Raw genomic sequence first — 14148 nt, forward strand, 5'->3', positions numbered from 1 at the left:
CTGTTCGAGTAAAAAAAAGTCTCTGTGTGGCCGACAACAGACGACACTATGCTCATATCGTGGTCTAAGCCAATCAGAGACAGTCAAGGGCGGGATACAGGCAGCCTCCCATTAGATGCACCGGAGGTATAAATGTGATGATTCTAGGTTATGTTCACAAAGGTTGACCTGTGACCTCGAGGGATTTGATCTCAGTGTGTGGAAGCTCGTCCTCACCTGCTTTAAACAGGTGAGTCCAAAGTGTGATTAATACAGCATCATCCACAAACCTTCACATCAGACTCTCAGAGTTCAGTTTGCTTTATTTAAAAATGAAAGAAAGACAAGTCAAGAAAACAATCAAAGAAAAATCAGCGCATTCAAAGTTCACTCCAAATATGGGTGGAGATGGCTGCACAGGCATCCACCCTTCACTCCCCTGCAAACCAGATAAGCTTGACTTTAAATGAAAAGCATGGGTCTGCTTATTTAGCACAGAAAGCAGGAAATACAGGAACACTTCACAGTAACGCTTCACATATAAACTCACAGTAACGACACTGAGATTTTATGAAAATTTCACTTCCTGTCTCGATTAATGGGACGAAGAAGAGCTCCAGGTTATAAAAATATAGACACAGACGTTATTCAGATTCACAGGAGACGCTATTGTCAGGATTACATCGTCACAGGTCCGACAAAGATGGGCACGACCTGTTGTGGGACGTGTCCCTGTGGGAAACCGTGTCAGCTCAGCGACCATGACCATCTGAACTCAATCAGTCCAGGTGAGACTGAAGGACTGCATCAGCTGTTCAGGAGTTTGACATTTTTATACACGCGCCCCATTTTCAGGCTCAGAGCAAACAGAGCAGGACTTTTATACAAATATTAAGAATAGGCGGCAGAGTTAAAATGATCTGAGCTTGTTCAGCCCACTGAACCAAAGTTTGTTTGATCCAGAATCCACTGCGGTGGTGTAACAGATGCCAACCGACATCATCCATAAAATACTTGTTACACATCATTACACCTGAAGCCCCACACCCGCTCCGCCGGCTCCACCTAAACAGACTTCTCCGAGTGGCTCCTCTTCAGGCGGTCAGACGAGCCGTCGTCATGTGAGCTCTAAGGCGAGAGTCCGGGTGGAGCGCTTCCTCGCCGGTAGAGGATGACGTACGACTGGAAGAGAGGGCGGGACCGTTTACTCTGACCTCTGCTCAGTCACAGCAGCTCTGACCACGAGTACATGCAGACACCAGCATTTAAATAAAAACACCGTTAACAACAGCAGCAGAGGCAAAACACTGATCCCACACTGTGTCATGTGACTTCCTGTGGACTGCATCAAACGTAGTTTGTGTCATCAGATGATTGATAAACTGATTAAATCTGATCGATTAGTCGCTGTTACCAGAGATTTGGGAAGTCTCGTTTTCAGCACACTGAAGGTCAGCCGGCTGCCGTAGGCGACCAACGCCATGAGGAGGAACACCAGCGCGCAGAAGGCCCCCAGCAGCACCACCAGCATGTACACTGAGGAAGAGACCAGGGTGCAGGTGTTAGACTTCCACCTGCACATTTACATGCCTGAGAGGAAGTGCTCGCTCTGAAACCAGGTTCCTCTTTCAGTCTTCGAACACGGTCCATGTGCCTTCATCAGGGCGTGAGGTCTGTGAACACGCATGTGTCCATACACGGTAATAAAACCGAGCTCCCATTGGCTGTGCCGGACGCACGAATGTGACATCATGTGAAAAGAAGAGCTAGGCTAATCACAGAGGTGCGTCTTACATACTACATTCAATTCAAAACTGACACTCTGGAGTTTCCTCGTGTCTCTGAGCAGTGAGAACATTGACATTCAATAAATATTCTAACTTATCAAACATGATTTTGTGGCACAAACAGGATTTCTTTATCACCAGACTCCAAATAAGCTACAGCAGCGTGTGGACAGAGTCTTCCTGTCACACCGTGGACAATCAGGTCAGCTTTAGCGCCATCATAAACTTGTAATAAGCATCGGCTCGTGTCTGGACTTCTGGACTCCTCCTTCATCTTATACCAGACCCTGAAACTAGCTGTCCTAACTCCTCCCCTCTTTAATCCAACTTTCTTTCCAATTGGGTCTCATGCTCTGGTGGGCGGGGCTTTGACCCCCTCTGTGACGTACTACAGAAGCAAGAGAAGAAGAACTCTGTGATAAACAGTAAAGTGGGTTAATTCAGCTGTTTATACATCAAAACAAGATAAAATTAGAGCTGTCGTCTTTTAGCTCACTAAACTGAAACGACATTAAGCAGGAGAGCAAGTCTGCAGCCACACATACGTGAGTTTCTGGGTGGGGGGCTGGTGAAGGCACACTGAGCTTCACTCGGGATGGCTTTGGAGAAGTGCGGCTTGACGGAGGCGGTCACACAGTACTCCACACCTGTCTGCAGGTAGCTGATCACAGTCTCCTCAGAGTAGGGCATATGCAGCGTGAACTGAAACACACAAACAGACAAAGTTCATACTGACGTCCCGACAGGCGCAAACAAACGTCATCATGTGACAGGAAGAAGATGCTGAAAATGGACCACGCTTCAGCCAACCCTGAGATCCCCCATCAAAGGTTGGTCATGGATCTGCTGCTGTGTGGTGTGGATGATTCACTGTGAAAAGTCCTGATGCTCAGCTTCACGGCCACCAAAATCAGAGAGTTCTCCAACGTGTCCACAAACTGTTTGTGGACCTGAGCTTAAACACGTGCACATGAACACAGCTGGTGAAAAGCTGGACAAGGTGAAGACTGAATGTTCTGGTTTGTGGGCTTTTTAAAAACACATGCAGAGGCAAAGAAGCGCAGCACGTTAGAAAAGGAGAGCCTGATCCAACACAGAAGGAGGAAACTGACAATATGGGAAAACCTGCAGGTCAGGAAGCTTTTAAACCTTCAACCAAACCTTCACAGATTTCTGATTCTCTGCAGGCAGGTTTATGTTATGTAGTTACCTGACCTGTAGCTTCTCCACTAGTTCCTCCAGGTGGCGCTCTTTCCTCCATTTCTTGTCATTCCAAACAAACTGGTGCAGATGCACTGTACTTTGTACTTTGTACAGTGCATCACTTCCTGTGTTACAACCGTGATTTTATTTTTCCAAAGACAGGAAGAGCTGCAGCTCAGCAGCTGATCAGAACAGGAAGTAAAGCAGAACGACGCACTGAGCCGCTAACATGAGGAGCTACAGAGCGCAGAAACATCTGGGCCAGAGGTGGCCCTGTGTGGACTCATATATGTCTGGGATCAGAGACAGAAAGCTGTGAGGAAGCCCACATCCACAGGTCTGTGCTTATATCTCTGAGGTGTTTGATCAACCTACCAGCTGAGAAACGGTGTGCAAGTGTGCCTAGAAGAAGGCAAAGGGGTCCCACCAAACACCGATGGGGTTTAGATTTCTCTTTTGTTCATTCACTGACTGATAAAAATAAATGATTAACTCTTTGATTTTTGAAAGCATTCTTTGTTTACAGCAGTTTCTCTCACCTGCCTAAAACCTTTGCACAGTACTGTATATGTGTGTGCGTCACATAAAAGTCCACACAGGTGAGACGTGGATTTGCTGGACAAACTGTGTTCACACCTGAACATTTTAGAGAGTTCAGGGTCATTAAGGATGGACTCACTACTCATAATGTGAAAGTGTGACACGACTCCATCCTGGACTCATGATGTCGACTTCAGCAGAAAATGTTCATTTTGTGTACTCGGACATAAATGCAATGAAAGTCGTGTGGCTCGTGATCTATTCATAAAGTTCCATCACAGGGATATTTTCAGTAAGCTGCTGTTGCAGCTCGTTAAGTCGCTCGTATTCTGTGTTTGTGCAGTTATTGCCAGCTGTCAAAGCTGAGCATTAGTGAGTATCGAGGTTAAGGAGGTCGTGTCCCGCCTTCGCCCAGCCGCTGGTGGGCTGATCATCTCGGTGACGGCACCATCTCCTCCTGGTTTAATGAGCTTTAAACCTTTAAGTACCCATGAAGACAGCAACAACAAATCACTATAATTTTATAAACGTAACCACATACGACTTCTTGATTAAACATAACCAAGAAGTTTTTCCACAAAAGGGACACAGAGAACGAGAGGACTCACATCCAGCAGCAACAATCAGAAGATAATGAGCCGACTGAGACTGTGGTGGAAAAAGTTGTTTTTTCACCAAAACCCTCAAAATAACTGTTTTTCTTTCATGTTTGTTATGTATTTACTGTGTTTTTGCTACAACTGCTTTGAACTGCTTTTATTTTTCTTGTGAAGAAGACATTAAGTGTTGTTTTAGTGGATTTTAGCTCAATATGTGAATTATTTTCATCCTAGTTTTACAGGAAATACTGTGAAGTCGTACATTAAAGTTTTATTTGTAACAAGTATTTGATCAAAGCCAGAATAGTTGTTAGTTTGTTGCTCTGCTACAATCTGCAGGATACGACACATTTTCCAACATACTGAAGAGTTTATTGTTTTTCTCATAAACGTTTTACATTTGTACTGAAAATTTGCCATTTTTGTTGTAAATGTCTTATTTTCCCCATAAATATAAGATGGTTTGGAAAGCTATGTGTGAAAGCGGAGCTTTTGAAAGCTGCTTGTCGTGCCTCGTGCGCACCTTTACTTCCTTTTTTGACACCAGACCGTGCGCCATGTTTTTGATGTAGGCTTCTGATTGGCCAACACTTCTGCGTTTCCACGTGGACGAGGACAATTAGACAGTAAGTGGTTGCACTTAAAGCACCCAGAGTATTAATCACATGTGTGGGCGTGGCCACAGATCTGCTGTCCAGCTTGACTCTTATTGATTGTGCAGAAACATCACTATTACTGCTACAAATAGGAATATATTCATCTTCATAATAACGTTTTGTTTAGGTTTTTGTTTATTATGCTTATTTTGGTCACAGATGTATTTTGGGGCGTGTGAACGTGCTCTTTGTGTTAGCGCCTCCTGTGTAAATGTGATACAGGCTATAAATCAGCTCTGCACCTGCAGCCCAAACCTCCAGACGCTGTCTCACCTGCTTAACTCCTGACCCCGATCAGGGGGTATCAGCTGACCCCCACAAAGTGAATGAATCCTACCTAACAGGACATGTAAGCGGGGGATTTTTCTGTAACTTTCAATGGGACTTTCAGGTCCTGCTTATTGAGGAAGAATCTGTCAATCATGTGTGTTTAATCTCCTCCAGCCGACATGTTCCAGCTCGCAGAGATGACTGACCCTCTTCTCTTGAAGCTCAGCGTTTCCTCGAACACAGGCAGATGTGAGCTGGGGAGAGGAAGACGCTGCCAAAAACCACAGAGTGAAAAACGTCAGCGGCGCCTCTCCAAGCCGCGAGGTGCTTAATAATCGTAGCGAGCTTTCAGACGAGCTGCTGTGTGGGTTTGCCGTTGTGATTTCTTGGTATTCCACACGGCTCAGAGTTTCACAGCATGTAAACGGCCTCCGTTACAACACGCAGGTGTGCGTGACGCGGGAGGATCCGAGGCTCTGCGGCTGGTTCGTCTCAGCATCAAAAAGTTCAAATTTTCCACAAAACACAGAAGTGCTGCTAAAGGAGCGTGGATGAGGTCAGCTCCTGTTTAAGGTGGAAGAGTAAATGTTGAGCCTCACCGTTTATTAACAGCAGGGCTGAAATGTAGGAAAGTTTGCTCTCCATGGAAAACTGTGTCGTCTTACATGATGATGACCAAGAACAAAAACCTACATTTGAATGAACCATGAGAACTTCACAAGATCATAAAACATTTCCTTGTAATAAGTCAAAGCGAGAGAAGTACTAATAAAAATCTGGAAATGTAGTCCTTCACAGACGTGTGCAGGAACTTTGTACTGTCGAGTACACCAAAAACACAACCACATGCAAACCCCTGTGGGTGTAGCCACAGGAGGAAGACAGGAAGTACCGTTTAAACGCACGCATGTTTGCAGAACTCAGATTACCAGTGTGACGGCGCCGAGACAACCGAAGCACTCCGAAAGTTTAGTCATAAAATTATTGTGTTGGTAAAATATTTGTTGTATTTGCAGCGGCACAAGTAAAGACTGTAATCTGAATAAATGTTGCTTCAAAACTCAAATCCTGATGAAAAGACGTGTTTGACATGCTCATTCATTTGTTTTCATTTATCGTTGAATGAGTCACAAAATGATTTTAGATTTCAATTTGTGTTTCAAACACTTTTAGTTTCTGAACACTGCGATGATTTACAAAACTTAAATGTCCCTGAATTCTCTTTAATCAGAAAAGTTATTTTATACCAACAAACAAAACAAGATTTACTTATAAAATAAAAGCCAAGATTCACTCATTAAAGAAAAGCTTGTATAACTGGATCAACATGTAAGGAACTTTCTGAGGGACACCTTTGTGTCCACACACACAAAATCTACAAGATAATCTAAAACAACAGGCAGAGTTTGTAGGTTGTTTTAGAAAAGTCTCAGTCTTTGTGTGTTTGGCCTTTTGTCCACATGTAAATGGGGTCCTGGGTTACAGAAAAACTGAAAGAAGACAAACAAGTGTACATTTATCTGGTTTTATGATGGTGGGGCAGCTTCTAGTTTGTCTGCATTCTTGTACCGTTAGGTTTAAATATCCACCTGACTTTTCTCGTATTTTGTGTTTTCATGTTTAAAGCGGTTCTTGGGGGTAACGGGGGAAACCCCCTTTTCAAAAAACACCCGAGTGCTGGGGCGTAGCCTGAGTGTACGGCTGACATACCTCCGCTCCATCGCGGGTTCGTCGTACGTGGAAGACTAAGTCTGTGTGGCTGTCCTTCAGGTGCTCGCTCGCCAAGACTTCAGGAAGTGTGAGGTGCAGGATTAAACAGTTCCCACATCCAGACACCGCAATGTCAGGAGGTCCAATCACAGCTACAGAAAAAAGAAGAAATTCAGTCAGCTGGAAGGAGACTGGACACAAATCAGTACAGCGACACAAACACAGGCGATGATTTTAGTTTCTGTCAGCAGAAAAACCCTGAAGAGATTTCTAACCAGGGAAACTGTTCTCAAAGGAAAACGTCATGGGACCGTGTAACATCTGTTTAACGAAGCTGTGAGCAGGATTAGAAGAAGATGAAGGTAAATCATTAGGAATGTACAGGTGATGGCACGAACAGTCACATGACGTGGATACGGCGACGTATCCTGGCTCAGGGCGAGCTTTGATAAAACAACCACAAAACCAGAAAAATATGATGTTTGTGGTGTTAAATGCAAGATGGTGGGTGGAGTTACTGATGTAACCTGTGTTAATAGGAGTTATCGTTTTACACTGCTGTAAGGTTACAACAAATATGACATAATAATAGGTACAAGTGTGCTGTGTTGGCTCTCCATCACAGGCTCATGCTTTCATCATAAAACTGGTAATGAAACGTGTTAAAGTGCCTCACTGTCTGACAGCGGCAGGAAGCTGTCCGATACCGTCCAGCTGGACCTCTGGGTGGCCGTGAAGGCCTGGACACGAGCTACGTAGTGGTCGAACGGGTCCTTGAAGGCTCTGGTCAGGTCACATGTTTGTCCCGCCCTCAGTGCCACGCAAGCCGGCACCGGCTTCCACAACTGCTTTCTTCATGTCGAAGAAAACAAAACACAAAGACAGACAGATTACTGTGTCATCCTGTGAAATAAACCTTTCACAGATGAATGAAGCTGTGGGCGTGTGCGTCATCCACAATAAATAACCTCACATCTGCCTTCAAATAAATATGAAAGTTTACATTTACTCAGAAAGGAAAGTGCTGACTCTGTATTTAGAGGTGCCTCAGAAACAGAAATGAAACATGAAACTTACTGAACAAAGGAGCTAAATAAGCAACAAACACAGGAGATATCATTCAGGATCAAACGAGGCTGAAATTAACTTTACTGACATTATTGTGTCCTGACGTTTTAGTAAGAAGCACCTTCAGCCCAGGAGGTGCCAAACCTCAGGGACTGAGAAACCAAGAGTACAGTGAAGAATTCATGTTATAACACAGAAACTGCTTCTGTTTCTGGGACATCATCACTAGAATATCGACTTGAGTCATTCCCAGGCGCCGTTTTTACATTTCTGACTACAAAGCTAACCACACAGTCTCTGATGTACTGTATTTTCCGCACCATAAGGCGCACTTAAAATCCTTTAATTTTCTCAAAAATCATCAGTGCTCCTTATGTATGAACTCTGGTTGTGCTTACTGACCTGGAACCGATTTCATGACGTACACGGCGCTCAAAAATCTGTTAAAAATGTTTTACAACAACTTTGGTACAAGATGAAGCCGCACCGCTTGATGAACTATCAGGGGGTTACGGCAACTGTAGTCAAGGGGCCTCATGGAGTAATCTGGGTCCTAAACTCCGCTTCAGGTCCCAAAGTCAAACGAACACTGCAGCATCACTGAGAGTTACAAACTGTCTAAATTCTTTCACCTGTAATAAAATGATCAGCGTTGCTGCTTTACCAGGTGTAACAATTCAGTTTAACATCCATGAAAACAGGATTTATTACGTTTAACAGAGTTAGAAGTTAGCAGGAAGTTCGCTCGCTAGCTTCCACCTAAACATGATATAGCATGTTCTGACTGAGAGATTACGGAAACAAATTCAAACATACAGCTCTGCTATCACTTCCAACATAAATGAAGACAGAAAACTAAACAGCAGTGACGTTTGTAGGGTTACTGAAGTTGGGCTAGCTGCTATATAATGATGTGCTACGTGATCGCTAGCAACACAGCTATGTTAGCCTAGCATAAACACAGTGAAGCTGGAGGATGAACGCTAACTTTTTTCCACACGATAAAAGTTAACATGAGGGTTCCTGATGGTTAGGGACAAATGCAATCGCATGGCAGGATGCTGTAAACGGACCAAACTTCAGTCAGGAGAACAACTGAGATAATCCATCCACAATACGAGGTTAGTCAGGAGACACTGGTTGGTTTTAACCTTTGTGCTGTGATAGTACTAATCACTAATCACTGCTCTGCCGTGTCAAACAAGACCAAGCGATCTGTCCAAGCTGCTCTATTAAAAAGACCAGCGAAAGCCTTTAAATTTAGCCTGACACTCTGAATCTGAATCGGTTTTGTTTGAGACAGCTTAAATTTCTGATCAGATTTTCTGAATACCTGGAGCGGACGACTTCTACCATGAATTGGGCGTCAGAGGGGGTCTGAGGGCCCGGCTGGAAGCTGAGTGTGTGTTCCAAGTTGATGGAAGAGATGGAAACGCTGGAGGGTGCAGAAAGGGAAATGCCCGTCGCTACAGAAAGGAAGAGGATATAAAAAAGTTTTAAAATAATCCTCCTGTATGCTTAGACAGGAAGTGTTTGTACTCACACAGTTTCGGCTCTGCAGATTTAAAATGAACCTCTCAAAACGCATTTGAAGTACAAACTCTCAGCTTTACTTCACGGAGTGGAATAATCCACTATTTTATAACAGGATAATGTACTTAACACTGTTTCTTACACAGGAGTGGATATATCTTTGTTTCTTCAAAAACAAAACTCATCCATCCAATAGTGCGAGGGACCATTTGCTGAGGACTCATTAACAGTTTGGTCCACAGAGAGAACAAAGACAAGATCGTGGACATCCACAGGAGACAGAGGGGGATGATCCCAGGATCCTTTCCATGGTGAAGAAAACCCCCCTTACAACATCCAGTCAAGTGAGGAAGACTCAACGTGAGGAAGACTCCTGTTATCGTAGGCCTTTACACACAGACTGACTCAAAATTCAGAATTTTTCAGGTGTGAACTTGTCTGTAATGTTAGCATGAAATGATGAGCTCGTCCTGATGTACCTGAACACAAAAAGGAAGAAACAGAGATTCTGGTTTGTCCGATGCTCGGGAGCAGGCGGCAGCAGGGAGGATTTCCTATTCTGATCCCCGAGTCGAAGCCTTGGGACGGGTTTCAGGATTGAGCTCCTGTTTATTAGAGTTGTGACCACATCTGAGGAGGCAGAGTACTGATTCAGAGAGCCGACTGACCCGCAGCAGCAGCTAGCTGTGAATCTGAGGGATGCAGGATTATTTACTGTTTATAACTTTGTGTGACTTGAGCTACGAGAGCAAGTGTGGCCAAACGCAGTGACCTGAATGGTCAGATATTTATTCACATGTGAAAGCTGGAATAACCCAGCGTGATCGGAGAAATTAATGCTTTAAAGCTGTTCGCTATCACCATCCTGACACTTTGGAGCTGAAATCATAAATGTGGGTGAGAAATGTAGGGAAGCTGAATCTGCAGGAACTTTTCACAAAACTAGTTTAGAAGTCGGAAATAGAAAAGCTTAAAGCTCTAATGTCCAGCAGGGGCCGACTCCTCTGGCTGTGAAATGAAGTCTGATTGCATAGAGGTCTGTGAGACATAAGCCTCCAACTCAAAAAAAGATGGTCTCATTGGAGTAAGAAGGGACCTGAAAACAGGGAGGGTTTAGGGCGGAGCTACATTTGATTGACAACTGCATCGTCCCTCTGTCCTCACAGGTCTCACATCAAATCAAATCAAAATGTATTTCTATAGCACTTAATAATACAACTAAGTTGACCAAAGTGCTTCACAGTCGGTCAGAGCAATAGCATAAGACAGAATAAAAACAGTTAGAAGGAGGACAAGAAACAATAAGGTAAACAGCATAACTAGCCGTCTGTGAAGGTTCTCAGTCATCCAGGTCATCGTAGTCAAAGGAGCTTGCCAGACGCTTTTCTTTGCAAGCTCCTTTGACAGCATAACTAGCCACGAAACTAGTTTGAATCAAAAGCCAAACTACAATAACACGTTTTAAGACGCAATTTAAAGACTGGATGGACTCGGAGGAACGAATATAGGGAGGGATGTTATTCCAGAGGCTGGGAGCTACGACAGCAAAGGCCTGACCTCCTCTGGACTTCAGACGAGACCTTGGTTGGGTCAGGAGCATTTGATTGGAAGATCTACAAATGGAGGCGATCGGATAGATACCTGGGAGCCGATTTAAAATTTTAAAAGTAAGCAAGAGAATTTTGAAATTGATACGGTAGAACAGATCTACCTGCTCGTTTGTCACATCTGGGTTCAAAGCATCAAGATGATGATGAGGAAACATCTTCATGATGGGAATACATCACAGTGTGTCTGTGAGGTGTCTGTATGATGTGCTTGGATCATGACAGTGTTCTTTAGTTCTTTAAAGACATCCACAGGAGACGACGGATGTTTCACTCAGAGCTGCTCTGACCTGCCTTTTGGCCTACTTTGGACAAGTGGACTCTGTCACTCACCTTCAGCCTTTATTCAAAATGATCACGATTAAACCTCCAGGTTTGGGAAGGGTGGGTTTACAAAAAGAACTTCCAAATGGGAATGTGGACAGTTGGATCACCTCCAGACCTTTCACCCGCTTCATTTACAGAGAAACAGCAGCTCCATTTGATCTCCTGAAAATCAGAAACTGTGCAAAGAAATGTCTGTAGTCTCTCAACTAAGTGAGTAATATTCCTGTTCAATCCCGTGAAGTAAAGCTGAGATTCTGCACTTCAATCACAGAGTCACCGCTATAAAAGGCTGTGACTGTTCAGAGACCTACAGCAAAGAGCACTTCAGTACAGACTGAGAGGAAAATGAAACTTACCTGAGCCACAGACAAGTGGCTACTACATAAATGCAGTGCAGGCTGTTGGAAGAAAGACATACACATGACAGCAGAGTCAGCGTTTCGTCACAGGTAGTGACGTTCCAGGTGACTAATTCAGGGACCACTTACACCGAGCCAGACTAAAAGTAAGGAAAAGGACGAGTCTGCCGTTTATGTTCAGGAGTAAATCAGATGGGTGGCTCTTTGCGTGCTGATTAGCAGTGCGTAGCTAACCTCCTGCTGTTCAGAGACTGTTTGCTTTATCTGGATCATGGACCTTTTCTTTATGGTTTGCGGTTCTGTGACAGCGGTTAGCAGTAAGTTGACTGCTGTTACTGACCCAGTGGGCGTGTCCCAGAGATAAACTTTCCCCCTTGGACCAAAGAACAGTGACTAACATGAAGGTATATTCAGTAGTTTAGATGGTTACCTAGGCAACCAGAGCTTGCAACGTCCGCTAGTGGCCAATCATCAGCTACAAAGTGCGATGACTTCCTGTGTGGCCAGTATCCGCTCTTTGAGTCTGACATCATTGGCTGTTTCCGGGTCCAAACTCCACTTCAGGTCCCAAAGTCAAACGAACACTGCAGCATCACTGAGAGTTACAAACTATCGAAATTCTTTCATCTTTAAATAAAATTATCAGTGTTGCTGCTTTACCAGGTGTAACAATTAAGTTTAACATCCATAAAAACAGGATTTATTATATTTAACAGAGTTAGAAGTTAGCAGGAAGTTAGCTCGCTAGTTACCTAAACATGATATAGCATGTTCTGACTGAGAGATTTCTGAAAAATTCAAACGTACAGCTCTGCTGTCACTTCCAACATAAATGAAGACAGAAAACTAAACAGCAGTGACGTTTGTAGGGTTACTGAAGTTGGGCTAGCTGGTAGATAATGATGTGCTACGTGATCGCTAGCTACACAGCTATGTTAGCATAACATAAACACAGTGAAGCTGGAGGATGAACGCTAACCTTTTTCCACTCGATAAAAGTTAACATGAGGGTTCCTGATGGTTAGAGACAAATGCAATCGCATGGCAGGATGCTGTAAACGGACCAAACTTCAGTCAGGAGAACAACTGAGATCATTCATCTACAATACGAGGCTAGTCATTAATATACTGCTGCAGGGGCTGTAGCTACATCAGAAGGGTTTAAAAACTGAGTTTTAAAATGAACAGTGGTGATAAAAACCGAGAGAGGCCGACAGTGATCACTGACTGTTTTTAGGGGCTTGTTCAGATTAAATAGAACAAAATACAAAACATGTTAAAAACACAACAGCCTTTATAAACCTGGCTCAGGGTTCATACTCATCACTTAACAGCCAGATCCCTACACTGACTAGGGAGGGAGCTAAACCTGACATGTATTATAGCATGTAACACTGTAAAATATGTATGACAATATAAATAATCTGAAATTAGTTCAGAACTTTTACTTTAAGTGTCTAAATTCTTCCTTTAGCAGTGTCTGAACATTAACTCGACACAGGCTGCTTTAAAACCTAAGAACAGAAATGCACAAGGACCAAACCCAAGCCTCAAGATCCAGCTGAAAGTTTTACTTATCGCACCTTCATGGCACCATTATCAAGGTCCAGAGACTTTAGAACAATAATATTATAGAAAATCTGAGCAATAAATCACTTTACTGTCAGTAAACTTCATTATTAACTTTTATATTGTGATTTTGTGTCAGTCTTTTGGCAAATGAGCAAAAGTCATTCTACAAGTTTAAGGAAGTGAAGAGAAATGAAACCAGAAGTAACATTTTACAACAAATAATAATGATAATTAGTTATTTAAAATGTTATTAATATAATAGGTCATTTTTTAAACTGTCACAGTTTTTCCTTCACTACCAGTCTGATTTCCTGTGACCCCCTCCTCCTTTGAACTCCCCCAGAAACAGATTCAACACCCCTGTAAACCTGCTGAGAGCTCAAATCAGACATTTCCTGTAAGTCCATGAGTGCTTCAGTAGAAATAAGAATGATTATTAATTCTCCTGCTAACATCCACACTCACTCTTTTCCTCCAATACACACAAACTTCAATGCAAAGGTGTAAAAAACCAGAGAAAACAACAGAAAGCTTCAGTAACCCCCCACCTTCACCCCAGTGAGCATTACCAAGATGTAAATGCAGAAGCAGCAGCATCCACAGCCCCATCGTGTGTCCATGGACTGTGCCAAAGTTAGACTGCTTCAAGGCGGCTGATAAGCTGTTTGTGGGGCTGAGGACAACCTATAGAGGGAGGGGAGGGCAGCACAGGGGCATGTGTTATTGTACAGCTCTGAGTTTCTGTTTCCACAGAAGTCCCTCCCTGCTCACACTACAGCTCCAGCTCCTGATCACAGAGCACACAGGACGCCAGCAGCACCGTCTCAGACCTTTATTGGTTTGAAGCGCGACTCTGTACAAAAACATTTGAGGCTTCTTGTTGTTTTTGATCAATATAGAAATGAAATGGCTCAACGTTGGCCACTGTGAATACAAAC

At 43.5% G+C, this 14148-nt stretch overlaps 1 protein-coding gene across 4 annotated transcripts; it reads right to left on the bottom strand.

Annotated features, from left to right (window-relative positions):
- Positions 1–300: 300 nt before the first annotated feature.
- On the bottom strand, positions 301–13868 carry LOC102210984 (interferon alpha/beta receptor 2-like). 4 transcript variants are annotated; one of them, XM_005750333.2, is made up of 7 exons: positions 13780–13868; positions 9146–9278; positions 7421–7596; positions 6745–6896; positions 2312–2468; positions 1394–1515; positions 301–1161 (listed from the first exon to the last, which is right to left on the bottom strand). In XM_005750333.2, the coding sequence occupies exons 1-7, from the start codon at positions 13817–13819 to the stop codon at positions 1108–1110; spliced, it is 834 nt and encodes a 277-aa protein (XP_005750390.1). In that variant the 5' UTR covers positions 13820–13868; the 3' UTR covers positions 301–1107. The 4 variants fall into 4 exon arrangements, with proteins under 4 accessions (XP_005750390.1, XP_013770658.1, XP_013770659.1 ...); XM_013915204.1 differs by having other exon boundaries at positions 13759–13868; XM_013915205.1 differs by having other exon boundaries at positions 301–1214; positions 13759–13868.
- Between the last annotated feature and the right edge of the window lie 280 nt (positions 13869–14148).

This window comes from Pundamilia nyererei, unplaced genomic scaffold, assembly GCF_000239375.1.
Source record: "Pundamilia nyererei isolate P.nyererei 1_Seehausen unplaced genomic scaffold, PunNye1.0 scaffold00269, whole genome shotgun sequence".
NCBI classification, from domain to species: Eukaryota; Metazoa; Chordata; class Actinopteri; order Cichliformes; family Cichlidae; genus Pundamilia; species Pundamilia nyererei.